General features: G+C 38.3%; 2 protein-coding genes across 2 annotated transcripts; both read right to left on the bottom strand.

Annotated features, from left to right (window-relative positions):
- Positions 1-1,089: 1,089 nt before the first annotated feature.
- LOC140778335 (receptor kinase-like protein Xa21) lies at positions 1,090-5,153 on the bottom strand. Its single transcript, XM_073123000.1, has 2 exons — positions 2,015-5,153; positions 1,090-1,781 (listed from the first exon to the last, which is right to left on the bottom strand). The coding sequence occupies exons 1-2, from the start codon at positions 5,097-5,099 to the stop codon at positions 1,372-1,374; spliced, it is 3,495 nt and encodes a 1,164-aa protein (XP_072979101.1). The 5' UTR covers positions 5,100-5,153; the 3' UTR covers positions 1,090-1,371.
- Positions 5,154-7,254: 2,101 nt separating this feature from the next.
- On the bottom strand, positions 7,255-12,115 carry LOC140778054 (uncharacterized). Its single transcript, XM_073122588.1, has 2 exons — positions 9,029-12,115; positions 7,255-8,650 (listed from the first exon to the last, which is right to left on the bottom strand). The coding sequence occupies exons 1-2, from the start codon at positions 12,081-12,083 to the stop codon at positions 8,256-8,258; spliced, it is 3,450 nt and encodes a 1,149-aa protein (XP_072978689.1). The 5' UTR covers positions 12,084-12,115; the 3' UTR covers positions 7,255-8,255.
- Between the last annotated feature and the right edge of the window lie 1,809 nt (positions 12,116-13,924).

Genomic DNA, 13,924 nt, shown 5'->3' with positions numbered 1-13,924 from the left:
CCCCCTTCTTAAGTTGGAACCAAATATATTTTCAATATTTCTTTCCAACATGAAGGAAGGAGAAGTGTCACGAATCTGGTAAGCTATTATTAGCGTATCCCAAATAGACTGCATTTATCTCCTCGCTTTATAATTGATTATGTCCTGTTCGTTTCTCTTTATTCTTGTAATTGCATTCTCTTTATTCTTGTAATTGCATGAGATTGATATAGGAGAGTACTGTATGATTAATAATGTTAAGCTTCTTGGTGAAAGCACACTAGAAATAAAGAGTCAGCTTTAATAATAAGAGTCAATTTAGCCACTAGAGTCACTAGAGTTGACGCAACGAAAGAATTCGTTGAATAAATTGCCTTGTATCCTTCCTACCTGAAACCTACCAAAGAATCCCAATGGTTCCCCGTTGTAGGCCTATCTAATGATTCTACTTCATGCTAAAGATGAAAAAGATTATCCTGTAGGAAGACAAAAGATCTGTTGTGTTGCTAGTACATAACATGTTACAGTTTTTTTTTTTAATGATCTTTTCTCGGAAGCAAACTGCAACTTCTTGTTACTAGAACAATGATTCATACCATTGCTAGCCATCTTCCTGTCCTACCTCAACTAATGAGACTAGAAATTTACATTATCAACAGACAGAAAAAGGAACCATTATTTGAGGATAGATAGACCTGAGCTTATAGAAGAAAGTAAGATGCAAGCCGTGCGTTCTACTTATTAAAATACTACGTGTTTTGCCATAATAGATATTGCTATATGTTGATATTCTATGCATGGAAATTGAAATGTTAAAAGATGATGCTATTTTTTTCATATACTATTACTATATTTTTCTTATGTTACTCTCTACTTGTTCAAATTCATAGTGCTTTGCAGTATTATCATCCAGATGATTCTTTTATCTTTTGGTTGAAAATGATTATGCTTTCACAGAATGTGATGCTTAATTTCTATGAGTAGATTTGTAATCTGAATGAACATATTTAATGATCTTTCATTTTCTTTTTTGGTCCTGTTTTACTTTTGTTGTGTGTGCTCGTAACAAATATTAGAAAATTTCACATATAAAACTTCCTTCATGCAATTTCACACCATAAATTCAACCTATAACTCATAACACTGTATCATAAACTTTTTATAAATGTTAACTTTAGACAACGTAAACTTACCCTTGTTCTATTTATGATTAAGGACTCTCATGTCTTCTGGTTCAAGTACATCTGTGGATAATCCTAATGAATATAATACATCTATAGTATAAGTCACTACCATTTAGATGTCAAAATGATATTGGCTACATACTGTGCGATTTCTTTTTTCTTTCTCAATTATCCTGGAGAGCACTTGTTTCACTAGTTTTTGATGTCTTCACGCATGACGTCTCTCAACTACATTTACTCTCATCTTGCAGAAATTCTCCTTGATTTTAAACAACTCCCTAATGACATCTCCTGTTTGCATACGCTTTGTTGGTAATTCCTTGGAACACAGAATGCCAATCCTAAGGACTGATGTTATGCAGTCTCTTGCTATTTCTCTGATTTCAACTCTTCTTAGTGTCTCCCTACTTGGTTTTCCAACTGTCTCCTCTAAGAGCATGTTAGGATCCATGATGTCGACCACTTGGTTTTGTAATGCCGTCTCAACATATGTATGAATACTAAGGCCTTCTTCAAAAGAGTCATCAGTAGGTCTTTTCCCTGTGAACATTTCTAGTAGCAGTATTCCATAGCTGTAGATATCACCATGAGTGGACACTTTGTTGGCCATGCCGTACTCTGAAATTGTGACATTGCTAATTAGTTCGAGTATGATAATATTGCATAGAGATATTATAAAGGTGATGACCAATTAAGCATCACCAAGGAAACTAACTACAACTTAGTTAAGTCTCGATTGGCATCCCAGTGTTTGAGATAATCGGTTCCTCGATACGAGGTTGGGAGTTCAACTATCTCTCAGTATAAAGCTAATTATAATTTAAAAAATTGAACCAGATCAATAGGCGCACCTGGAGCAACATATCCAATTGACCCTTTTAGAACTGCTGAATTGGTTGATTTTTGAGAGGATACACTAACAAATGCTTTAAGAAACCTCGCCAATCCAAAGTCACCCACATGAGCAACCATGTCGTTGTCAAGGAGAATATTGCTTGGCTTAAGATCGCAATGAACAATGGGAGTTGGACCATGGTGGTGAAGATAATCCAATGCAGATGCTACATCAATGGCAATATTTAATCTTTGGATGAAGCTCAGCACTTGGCTTTGCTCCTCCGCTTGTCGATGTAACCAGCGGTCTAGACTCCCATTAGGTAAATACTCGTAAACTAGAGCTTTAAAATTATTACCTCTGAAATCAACACTTGAACAGACAGTTAATACCTTTATAAGATTTCGGTGTCGAAAACATCTCAGGGCTTCACACTCTGCAATGAAACTTCTGGAGGCTCCTTGTTGTTGGAGGTTAAGTACTTTCACTGCAACAACATTAGTGTTTTCATCACTACCTATGTTTCCCTTGTATACAGAACCAAAGCTTCCCACACCAATCAAATTAGAAGGTGAGAACCCCTCTGTTGCTCTCACGAGATCAGCATAAGAGACCCACATGTGTGTATCATTGAAGTTTGTCATATTTGATGGTTCCTTTCTTGCCTTATGTCTCCAATAATGAACAATAGCGAAAGAGAGAAGTATGATGCAAGAAAGGAGTGCAGCGGAAACTGAAATGATCATTATCAGCTTGGGAGATGGATGCTTCTTCTTCTTCTTAGAGGTTTTGTCGGAGCATTGTGGCAGCTTCAGTTCTGGGATGCCACCACATAACCATCTATTTCCGACTACTGAGATTGCACTTGCATTTTGGAAAACTCCTTGTAATGGCACTTCACCCTCCAAATTGTTGAAGGAAACATTTAAGTAGTTCAGTGCAGTAAAAGTCTCTAGAAATTCAGGAACGGGTCCAGACAAGTTGTTATGCGAAAGATCTAATTCTTGAAGGCCTCTCAATTGGCTTAGTGAAGAAGGAATTGGTCCTTGAAATAAGTTTCCATCTAGATATAGATATTCCAAGACCTGACATTCACCAAGGAGAATAGGAATTTGTCCTTCAAATCTATTCTCTTGGAGATTTAGTATTCTTAGATTCTCCAAGTTACCAACTTCAGGGGGGAGTTGTCCAGACAATTGATTGTGTGACATGCCAAGATTTATTGAGAGAGTAGAAATAAGCAGAACATCTTTTGGTATGGAACCAGTTAACTTATTATTGTCAAGGCTTAATGCTTCCAGCAAAGATTTTCCAAGGCTGGAGGGTATGCTCCCAGACAGGGCATTGAAACTGAGATCAAGTTTGCTCAGTCCAGTGAGGTTGCCAAAAGTAGACGGAATCTCTCTAGACAAATTGTTATGGTCTAGATATAGAATCTGTAACATCTCAAGCCTAGTTATAGTGGCAGGGATAGCACCTGTAAGAAAGTTATGGCTGCAATCCAACACATTTAAGTTGACAAGGTCTCCAATACCTACTGGTATGCTTCCTTCTATTTGATTGAAGCTGATATCCAAGTTCTCAAGCCTTGTTGACAAATTGGCTATCGCATTAGGTACCATGCCATAAAGTTTATTGGTACCCAATTGCAGTATTCCTAGGTTTGTGCAGTTCGACAAAGCAGTTAAAAAGCTCGAATCCTTTGCCTCTAGCTGATTATAATCAAGAATAAGCCAGTATAAGCTCTTCAGTTTACCAATACTTGGAGGGATGATACCGGTCAATGCATTATTAGACATTTGAATCACTCCAAGCATAGAGGAATTTGACAAAGATGAGGGAATTGATCCATGGAAAAGGTTGTTGCTCAAGGAAAGAAATTGGAGATTTGGAAGCCGGTGACCAATATCTAATGGCAAAGAACCAACTATCATGTTACTTTGGAAGTCCAAATGCTGGAGGGAGGACAGGTTCCAAAATGCAGGGGGGATGCGGCCAATGAGATTGTTAAAAGCTAGAGTAACAATTGTCAATTTAAGCAGATTGGCAAGCGACGGCGGGATGCCGCCGACAAGATTGTTTTCATGTAATGCAAGAGTAGTGAGTGAGCGGAGGTTCCCCAAAGATGACGGGATGCTTCCAATCAGATTATTTTTCTCAAAATATAGGGATTCAAGGGAGGAAAGGTTTCCTAATGATGGAGGGATGCCTCCTTGGAGTTGATTGCCTCCGAGAGCAATTACTTTAAGAGAAGAGGACATGCTTATACTTGGCGGAATGGATCCGGTTAGACTGGTATTTTGAACATAAAGATAAACCAAAGCTGACAGATTTCCCAATGAGTACGGGATTGCTCCTGACATACCATTTTCAGACAATTCCAGCATTCTTAAATTTTGGAGCTTCCCAAACGAGTTAGGGATGGGACCTTCCAGCAAGTTGAAACCCAAAAGAAGTACCTTCAAATTGACAAGGTCGCCAATCTTCAAGGGGATGCCTCCTCTGAGTTTGTTACGCTCAAAATCGATGTATCTTAGATCTGAGCATAAGCTGAGGTTGGATGGTATTGTGCCTTGGAGGTTGTTGGTCCACAAAATGATGCTTTGCAACTTGGTGCAGTTAGAGATGGAAGCTGGGATCTTCCCCTCGAGTGAATTGTAGCTTAGATTGAGATACTCGAGGTGAAGAAGAGAGCCGAGTTCAGGTGGTATAAGGCCATAGATTTTGTTATTGGAGAGGTTGAGCGACTTGAGGAACGTGAGGTTTGCTATGGATGGGGAGATGGAACCGGTCAGATTAAGAGACTCAAGAACCAAGGCTGTTACTCGGTGGCGGCGGTGGCCATGCTTGCCACACGTCACACCATGCCATTGGCAGAAACCGGTGGATGCATTAACGTCCCATGATAGCAATGCTCGAGATGGGTCGGATAGGAGAGACTTGAAAGAGAGGAGGGCGAGGCCATCCGAAGCACTAGGACCATTTAAGGCGAACAATGGAGTGGCTCTACTTGAAGTACCTGACAAGCTTGCAGTAAATGAGAGCAAAAGGGTGACAAGTAGTGCTTTTCCGGCAACGAACAGGGGTAGTCTGAGCTCCATATATGTATAGCAGATGCACTAGGAGGAAGAGGGTAGAAGAGAGAGATAAGAGTGAGAGGAATAGAGTTAAAATAGATTTTGTATTTGCAATTGTGAATATTAGCAGTGGTCCTTGAAGATTGACAAATGATTTGTTTTAGACTTAAAGTGTTCTAAATGCAGAGGCTCTGGACTATAGTGCACGGGTCATCTACGTTACATTAAAAGGCCCATGACTTTTTGCACCTTAACTTTTGGTAGTCTTCAAAACTATTCGTCTGTTTGATTTTAATGTTGTCAATTGACATAACAGGTATTGAATAATTTGCCAAATTCTAATACATCTTTTAATTTTCTTTAGTTGTTTTGATAAAAAGGTCATGTTACTTCAAGAGAATGACGTCTTAACACCTTACCTTTTGGTTAGTATTCAAAAATCAAAGCTATATATCTCTGCTTTGATTTTTCTTTTTAATGTCCATAAGATAACAGAGAATATTTTGTCCAGTTTCATATTGAAATATACCCAAGATACCCGTTAATCAATAGGAATATAACCACTTCTATTGATATCAGGCCTGTGGAAGGATATTAAACTAGGTGATCAGAAAAGAATGAGGCGTACATATTTGGCATTTCTCCTCTGAGATTCCAAATGGATGGGGATAGCTCTCTATACTTCCATGAAGGATTCAAACGAAAATGAGATTTTGACCATTTTTAGGTTTGCACACAAAAAATATTGTACCTATCCGAGTACAATATGTCATATAAGTACATGCAAAAGAATACTCTCTGAGACAAAAATTTTGTTTAAAACGTTGCTAACTGGATGAGCAATCCTTACTGTCATCGGCAAACTGAGTTTCAAATATTTGTATTCTTATTGTAACGTTTTTATCTATATTTATGTAATTAATAAGTTATATTTTAAATATAATTTTATTATGTAACATGTTTAAATTTTATGTACGAACATATGCGAAATATTTAAGTAAAAAATTGATTTTAAGAGATTTTAGTCTATGACTTTTGTTTACAAAGCAAAGATATATATATAATTTTTTTTGGTAATTTTGCTGTTGTGGTGCAGAATGTTAAAACGAGATTAAGAGCGTTCTTAGATATAGAAGCCTATTATTTTGGGGTAGCAGAATTTCTTGAGGATGATCGATCGCCAATGCAAAATAAATCCATAAATTAAGTTTTTAAGTCATTGTATGTTTGAATGTTTTACGAATTTTTTACAATCTACATAATCCATGGAGAATCATTGAGAGTATATTCTATCTTACCATGAAGAGGTATTTGAGAGATTTTTAACCTAAACCTAGGTAATCATTTATCATCTCTTTTGATTATCTTTTGGAGGCTACTGGATTTCAACTCTCGGCTTTGAATGAAATGTAATGAATCATCTTTCTACACATCTACATAAAAAAACTATATTTTGAAGGTCACTAAGATCGGAGGATCAATCTCAAGGGTCCCTAATGTTAGAAAACTGTACAAAGAACATACTGAATTGTAGAGATTGACAGGTGATCTATAAACTTACAACACGGTACAGAATATAGTAAATAGTTTCGACCCGAGTTTTGATTTCTATCTTTTTTTATTTGAAATTTTTTGCGTAGAAAATTTGTGTCTGTGATTATCCTTTTATAATTTATTTTTTATATTTATTTTTATTGATAGCGTGCAATAGATTCACCTAATAGGGCATTTATTTAGAAATTTTCAATTAGAAAATTAATTAAATGATTGGTCTATAAATTATTGATCCATTGAGCGATTTACAGCGTGCTAATATGTTTTCTATATAAACAGACTGAAAATTGCTCATAGGGAAAGCGATTAAATTAAATAGAACCTCAGATTTCTGTAGCGACTTCTATGCATTCTGTACATGGACCAATGTTTCAAAATTCCCCTCACCAGTTCCCTTTTAGTTTACTAATGACGAGGCCTCACGATTTCTGGCAGATTTACCACGACTTTTGAGGCATCTTGAAATTAAAAATATTTCACTTCCTCAACTGAAGCAGTTCGACATGATCACATCAGGAGATAGGGAAATGTTACAAGGTCATCCTCTCAAATAATATAACAAAACCTAAATAAGTATCTTTATTGAATAATACTAATATTATTATTTTTGATTGACAGGTCCCTATACTTGGTACTAAGCTCAAGCAATACAAATCCCATCCAGTGGTGGGTTGGTCCAGATTTACAAGGATTTCTTTGATCAGCTAACCAGGCAAGGGAATGACATATCAACATCCATCTAATACAGTCTTGAAAAATTGCTCCAAATCTACCAGTTAGTTTTGAGATCCTTAGTCTTGACAGCCTTCACAAGCACCTGTGAATCTCCTTTTTTCACTTGACATTTCTAATGACAACAACATCATAATCATTCCTGGCCTTCCAGATAGCCCACATCAAATAGGCTTTGATATCCATGATCCACATATCCAACTGAGAATGGCAAATGCCCAACTTTATTCCCAGCTTTGAGGAGAACTAAATAGCTCTGGCTACATTGCAACCGAATAGATGTGCATTCTTGCAAGTAATCTTTCACTCTTACTTAGCTCTTACCAGAACCAGAAGCACACCAACTATCCCCTGCCAGATTAGTGCTTTCACTCTTGGAATAGATTTGTTCCGCCTCCAAACCAGCTTCCAAAATCTTTTACTAGAGTTGTCTGAGGAAGACCTCGCCCAGCAGCATAATAGATCTCCTTATACATGGACTTTGTTGTCGGGAGCTTCGGACGAAGCAAGCCTGACATGAATATTGATCATTACATAAGCAACTTCCAACGGGAACACCTTATAAATTGGTTCCCTGTTCCACATGCCATCTTGCAAGAGGTGTAATCTCTCGTAGAGATTATGATAGTTCACAGATGTTAGAGTATAAAGTGAGATTTAATCATAGTTCAAGGGATGTACATCGTCGTTAAAAACCAGTCAAACTTTTATTACTGCATAATTGACTTGAAATAGCACATAGACCTCATCCAACTAATAATATAGATCCAGACTCTTACATAAACAAAACCCAACGAGTAAGCAATCCTACGAATAACTTCATTGTGCATATGTGTTTGTCTTATTGATGTCGTACTGTGTTTGAATCCTAGAAGGTGATTCTTGTTACAAAATTTATGACTGATGTTTCCCAACTGCATTGCTTCTAGCTTCACACAAACACTTTTTGATCTTAATTAGTTCCCTAATGACATCTTCTATTTGCATTCGCTCTGTTGGCAATTCCTTGGAACATAGAATGCCAATTCTAAGCACTAACATTATGCACTCTATTTTTTGTTCTCTATCATCAATTGTGCTTCTCACATTCCCATTTTGCTCTTCGAGCATGTCTCGATCAACGATGTCAATCACTTGGTTTGCTTGTGCCATCTCAACAAACGTACGAAGGCTGAGACCATCCTTAAAAGACTCATCAGTGGGCCTCTTCCCTGTGAACATTTCCAGTAAAAGTATTCCGTAGCTATAGATATCTCCAGAAGTTGAAACTTTGTTGGCCATTCCGTACTCTGTGACGTTTAAACTTTATTATTAGAGAAAAGTATACGGGAACATTTGAAAGCAGTTCATTCTTAAAATGTAGTAAAGCAAGCATAATTATTTGACTAAAGAAATATAGAGTTTGTAGCAGTATTTTAAGGTAAAGAATGGATCTGAAACTCCTGTATAGGCGTACATTTTTCTCTGTTTTTAAAGATGCATATAGTTACAAAACAAACTATTGTATATTTTTAATGCAATATTGAACTAACCTCAGATAAAGTACTTACACCTAGTCATTGGATTGATTCATGTTCTCTGTCACTACAGATTAGGATTATGCACGATGAATTTATGATCTTATAAAGCTTGGGATTGAAATGATAGTATCAAACCAAAAGGCAAACCTGGAGCAACATATCCGATCGAGCCTTTTAAAGCTGCTGAGCTGGTTGATTTCTGAGAGGATAGATTGAAAGATGCTTTAAGAAATCTTGCCAAGCCAAAGTCACCCACATGAGCAACCATGTCATCATCAAGAAGAACATTGCTAGGCTTAAGATCGCAGTGGACAATGGGAACCGGACCGTGATGGTGAAGATAATCCAATGCAGATGCCACATCAATGGCAATATTTAGCCTTTGGATGAGGCTCAACACTCGGCTTTGTTCCTCAGCTTTTGGATGTAGCCATGGGTCTAGACTCCCATTGGGCAAGTATTCAAACACTAGAGCTTTGAAATCATCACCTTTGAAGTCAACACTTGAACATGCAGTTAAGATCTTTACAAGATTTCGGTGTCGAATGCATCTCAGGGCTTCACACTCTGCAGTGAAACTTCTAGAGGCTCCTCGTTGTTGGAGGTTAAGTACCTTCACTGCAACAACATTAATGTCTTCAGCACTACCAATGTTTCCCTTGTACACAGAGCCAAAGCTTCCCGCACCAATCAAATTAGCAGGTGAGAACCCTTCCGTTGCTCTCGCTAGATCAGCATAAGAGACCCACATGTATGTATCATTGAAGTTTGTCATATCTGATGGTTCCTTTCTTGACTTATGCCTCCAATGTTGAGCGATAACAAAAGAAAGAAGTAGGATACAGGCAAGGATTGCAATGGGAACTAAAATAACCAGTATCAGCTTTAGAGATGAATGCTTCTTCTTAGAGGTTTCGATTGGGCATGGTGGCAACTTCAGTTCTGAGATGCCTCCACATAACCTTCTGTTTCCAACTATTGAGATTGCACTTGCATTTAGGAAAACTCCTTTTAGTGGCACTTCACCCTCAAAATTATTGAAGGAGAGATTCAAATAGCTTAGTTGAGTGAAATTCTCTAGAAATACCGGAATGGGTCCAGACAAGTTGTTCTGCGAAAGATCAAGCTCCTGAAGGCCTCTCAATTGGCTTAGTGATGAAGGAATTGGCCCCTGGAATAAGTTCCCATCTAGGTATAAATATTCCATGACCTGGCATTCACCAAGGGGCGTAGGAATTTGTCCCGAGAAATTGTTTTCCCTGATGTCAAGCTGTATTAGATTTTTCAAGCTACCAACCTCTGGCGGGATTGGCCCAGACAGCAGATTATGAGGAAAGCCGAGGTATATAGAGAGAGTAGAAATGAGAAAAATATCTCTAGGCAGGGCACCTGTTAACTTATTATTGCCGAGGCCTAACAGTTCTAGCGGACATTTCCCAAGGCTAGAAGGTATGTTCCCAGACAGTGCATTGAAGCTGAGATCAAGTTTGCTCAGTTTAGTGAGGTTGCCAAAAGTGGATGGGATCTCCCTAGACAAATTGTTACGGTCTAGATATAGCCACTGTAGCATCTCAAGCCTTGCAAGAGTGGCAGGTATAGCACCTGTAAGAAAATTATTGCCGAGAGTCAACATATTTAAATTGGCAAGATTCTGAATACCTACTGGTATGCTTCCTTCTAGCTGGTTGATGCTCATGTCTAACCACTCAAGCCTTGTTGACAAATTGGCTATCGCATTAGGCAACAAGCCGTAAAGTTTATTGGCACCCAACTCCAGAACTTGTAGGTACGTGCAGTTTGACAAAGCAGCTAAGAAGCTCCAGTCCTTTGCCTCTAAATGGTTGCCATTAAGAGCAAGCCTGTTTAAGCTCCTCAGATTACCAATACTTGGAGGGATGGTACCGGTGAATGAATTATTGTAGAGTTGAATCACTTCAAGCATCGACGAATTAGACAAAGATGAGGGGATTGATCCATGAAAAAAGTTGCTGCTCAAGGAAAAAAATTGGAGACTTGGAAGCCTTTGGCCAATATCTAATGGCAAAGAACCAACTAGCATATTATGTTGCAAGTCTAGTACTTGGAGGGAGGACAAGTTCCAAAATGAAGGAGGAATGGGGCCTGCGAGATTGTTGAAAGCTAGAAAAACAAATGTGAGTTTAAGCAGATTGCCAAGAGATGGGGGGATGCCGCCGATGAGATTGTTTTCATACAAATCAAGAGCAGTGAGGGATTGGAGGCTCCCCAAAGATGACGGGATACTTCCAGCCAGATTATTTCTCTCGGCATATAGCAATTCAAGGGTGGAAAGGTTTCCTAATGATGGAGGGATGCTGCCTTGGAGGTAATTCCCGTCTAGACGAATTACTATAAGAGAAGATAGCATGCCTATGCTTTTCGGAATGGGTCCTGTTAGACTGGAATTTATAAGAAAAAGAAAATTCAATGCTGAAAGATTTCCCAACGAATCAGGGATTTCTCCCGAGATGCCACTGTCACTCAGCTCCAGTGCTTTTAGCTTATGGAGCTTCCCAATCGAGTTTGGAATGGGATCTTCCAACATGTTGAAACCAATGAGGAGTGACTCCAAGTTGACAAGGTCGCCAATCTCCAAAGGAATGCCTCCTGTGAGGTTGTTATACTCGAAATCAATGTGTCTTAGATCGGAGCAGAGGCTAAGGTTGGATGGGATTCTACCTCGGAGGTTGTTGTTATTTAGATTAATGCTTTGTAGATTGGTGCAGTTAGAGATGGAAGCTGGGATCTCCCCCTCAAGCGAATTGAAGCTCAGATTGAAATTCTTGAGGTGGGAAAGAGAGCCGAGTTGCTGTGGGATAAGGCCACGGAGTTGGTTAGTGGAGAGGTCGAGGGTGTTGAGGAAGGTGAGGTTGGCTATGGACGGGGAGATGGAACCGGCCAAATCGAGAGAGTTGAGAACTAAGGCCGTGACCCGATGCCGGCGATGACCGCGCTTGCCGCAGGTGACACCTCGCCATTGGCAGAAATCGGGGGATGATGTGTGAACATCCCACGAGGCCAAGGCTCGAGATGGGTCAGAAAGAAGAGACTTGAAAGAGAGGAGGACGAGACCATCAGAAGAAGTAGTAGTATCGTTCACGGCCAACAACGGAGTAGTAATTAACGACAGAAAGAGAAGTAGTGCTCTTCTGACGCCGGCACACGGGAGAAGTCTACACTCCATATCTGGAGAGAGAGAGAGAGAGAGAGGACACCATCTATAATTAAGTTCAGCCTCGTTAAGTAGAGTATTGAGTCTCCCAAAGATTCCACATGCGTGATCAGAGAGCACTTCAAGGAAGGACGCGGCGGTCAAAATTTAGTCAAGCTAGAGCTCAACTTGCATGTATTGTTTCTATTTTTATTTTTATTAAACGACGAGCCTTTATATCAACTTGCATGTAAATTGGCGGTAGTGGGAGCCACCAGCTTTCAGCTCTTCATAGACCTTCAAGGAGGGCGGCTGTCATAATCAATTTAAGTTTGTAGAGCTCAACTTGCATGCGTGTATGAGTTGAACCTGATTGATTGGTTTCAGGGTTTTAGCTATAAATATGTGTAATTTGAATCATTAGCTTAAACAAGTTTAATTCTATCTAAGCTTGATTCAACCTGACTCCTACAAAGGGTAAAATAATTGCTTGAAATTATAGTAGAGATACGAATATTTAACAGCAAGATCAGAGAAATTAATTTTCGCAGTTGATAGAAAAGGTAGCGTGGGACCTCAGTTGATACAAAAGTTTTCGTACTGCGTGGGTGCATGGTCGTCATAAGTCATCCAAATGCTTGTTGTTTACGGAAGAAAGACGTCCTTGACAAATGGGCCCTTGACTGGGTTGTAGATTTCTTTGTCAGAAAGAAAGAAGATCTAGAAGGAAAAGTGTAGGTAAATCCAAACTATGAAATGGATAAAAATGATGGACATATTATACTTCCAATATTTATCACTGTTAAACTTACCCTTACACTGTATGATATGTGGCAAGGATGTCACTGATGCCTTTCATTGATCACGACAAAGTGTAGGGTGGGCTTGGAGGTATCATCCTCCCTAGAGTAGGAATGTAGATAACTGAGTTCCAAACACCTCAGTGTCTAAAACAAGTTTGATTATTAAATAAGTCATGCTTTGTTTAGTATCTCAACTCGCTTGACTCATTTATGATAATGTTAGAAGATATTTGAAACTATAGACTATGAGGCAAGTTGAAACGTAGCTGCTCCAAAAAAATGGCATACTTTGTGCAATATTATTTGCCCACTTTTTCTCGAAGGTATAACTCGAAGTCTTATTTTTATGTCGTTAGTTAATAAATTGATGCTTCTCTTTGATAATATAACTTGTTAAATTCAATCAAAATAAAATATAAAGGAAGTGAGAAAAAAATGTGAGAGAGAATGATAAATGCTTTGTGTTTTGAGGCTATATGATATATTTATAAAGTGTTTAGAGGTTTTAATCCTTTAAACCCTTGTGACCTCCACTCAGCCGATAGTCCTTAAAAGTTGTGATTTAGATTCTTTTATTTATTTATTTTAAATTCTCTTTAATTCTAAAACTACTAAAAATTCCCCGCAATGAGATTTAAATAACACATATTTAAAAAAATAATATTATATAGAGAATATCACATCCAATTTTATACTATGTATTAGTACTAAGTACTTGTTTGAACTTGCATCTTATACTGATTGTATTAGATTGATGATAAATAATAGATTATGCCTTGAATCAAGTTCTATATATTAATATTTTGTAATCATTCATGTAGAATGAGTATGATATTCTCATACAAGGTAGTATTATTTATAGCCATGTGATTGTCTTAATTATCATAAGAGTTACTAGATATTTGCTTGAATTACATAACAGCGGCATCACGGTAGCCATCCCAACTCGGGGCGCTTCAGGGGTTCGTGGCTTATCTAGGGAGACCGTGTCAAACTCAATATTTTGGAAGCCTTCATTGTGTCTTATCTAAGGGTCATTCTCGAAGAATAGACTAAATCCTCGGGGGAATC

The sequence above is a fragment of the Typha angustifolia genome, chromosome 3, assembly GCF_048772165.1.
Source record: "Typha angustifolia cultivar Huaian chromosome 3, ASM4877216v1, whole genome shotgun sequence".
Lineage (NCBI taxonomy): Eukaryota > Viridiplantae > Streptophyta > Magnoliopsida > Poales > Typhaceae > Typha > Typha angustifolia.
The sequence above is the reverse complement of the archived record's forward strand: the minus strand, read 5'-3'. Positions and strand labels throughout refer to the sequence as shown.

Coding starts and splice junctions, on each gene's coding strand:
- LOC140778335 (XM_073123000.1), bottom strand. CDS start 5,099: ATGGAGCTCAGACTACCCCTGTTCGTTGCCGGAAAAGCACTACTTGTC. Junction 1,782..2,014: donor AATTGGATATGTTGCTCCAG/GTGCGCCTATTG, acceptor TCACAATTTCAG/AGTACGGCATGGCCAACAAA.
- LOC140778054 (XM_073122588.1), bottom strand. CDS start 12,083: ATGGAGTGTAGACTTCTCCCGTGTGCCGGCGTCAGAAGAGCACTACTT. Junction 8,651..9,028: donor GATCGGATATGTTGCTCCAG/GTTTGCCTTTTG, acceptor TAAACGTCACAG/AGTACGGAATGGCCAACAAA.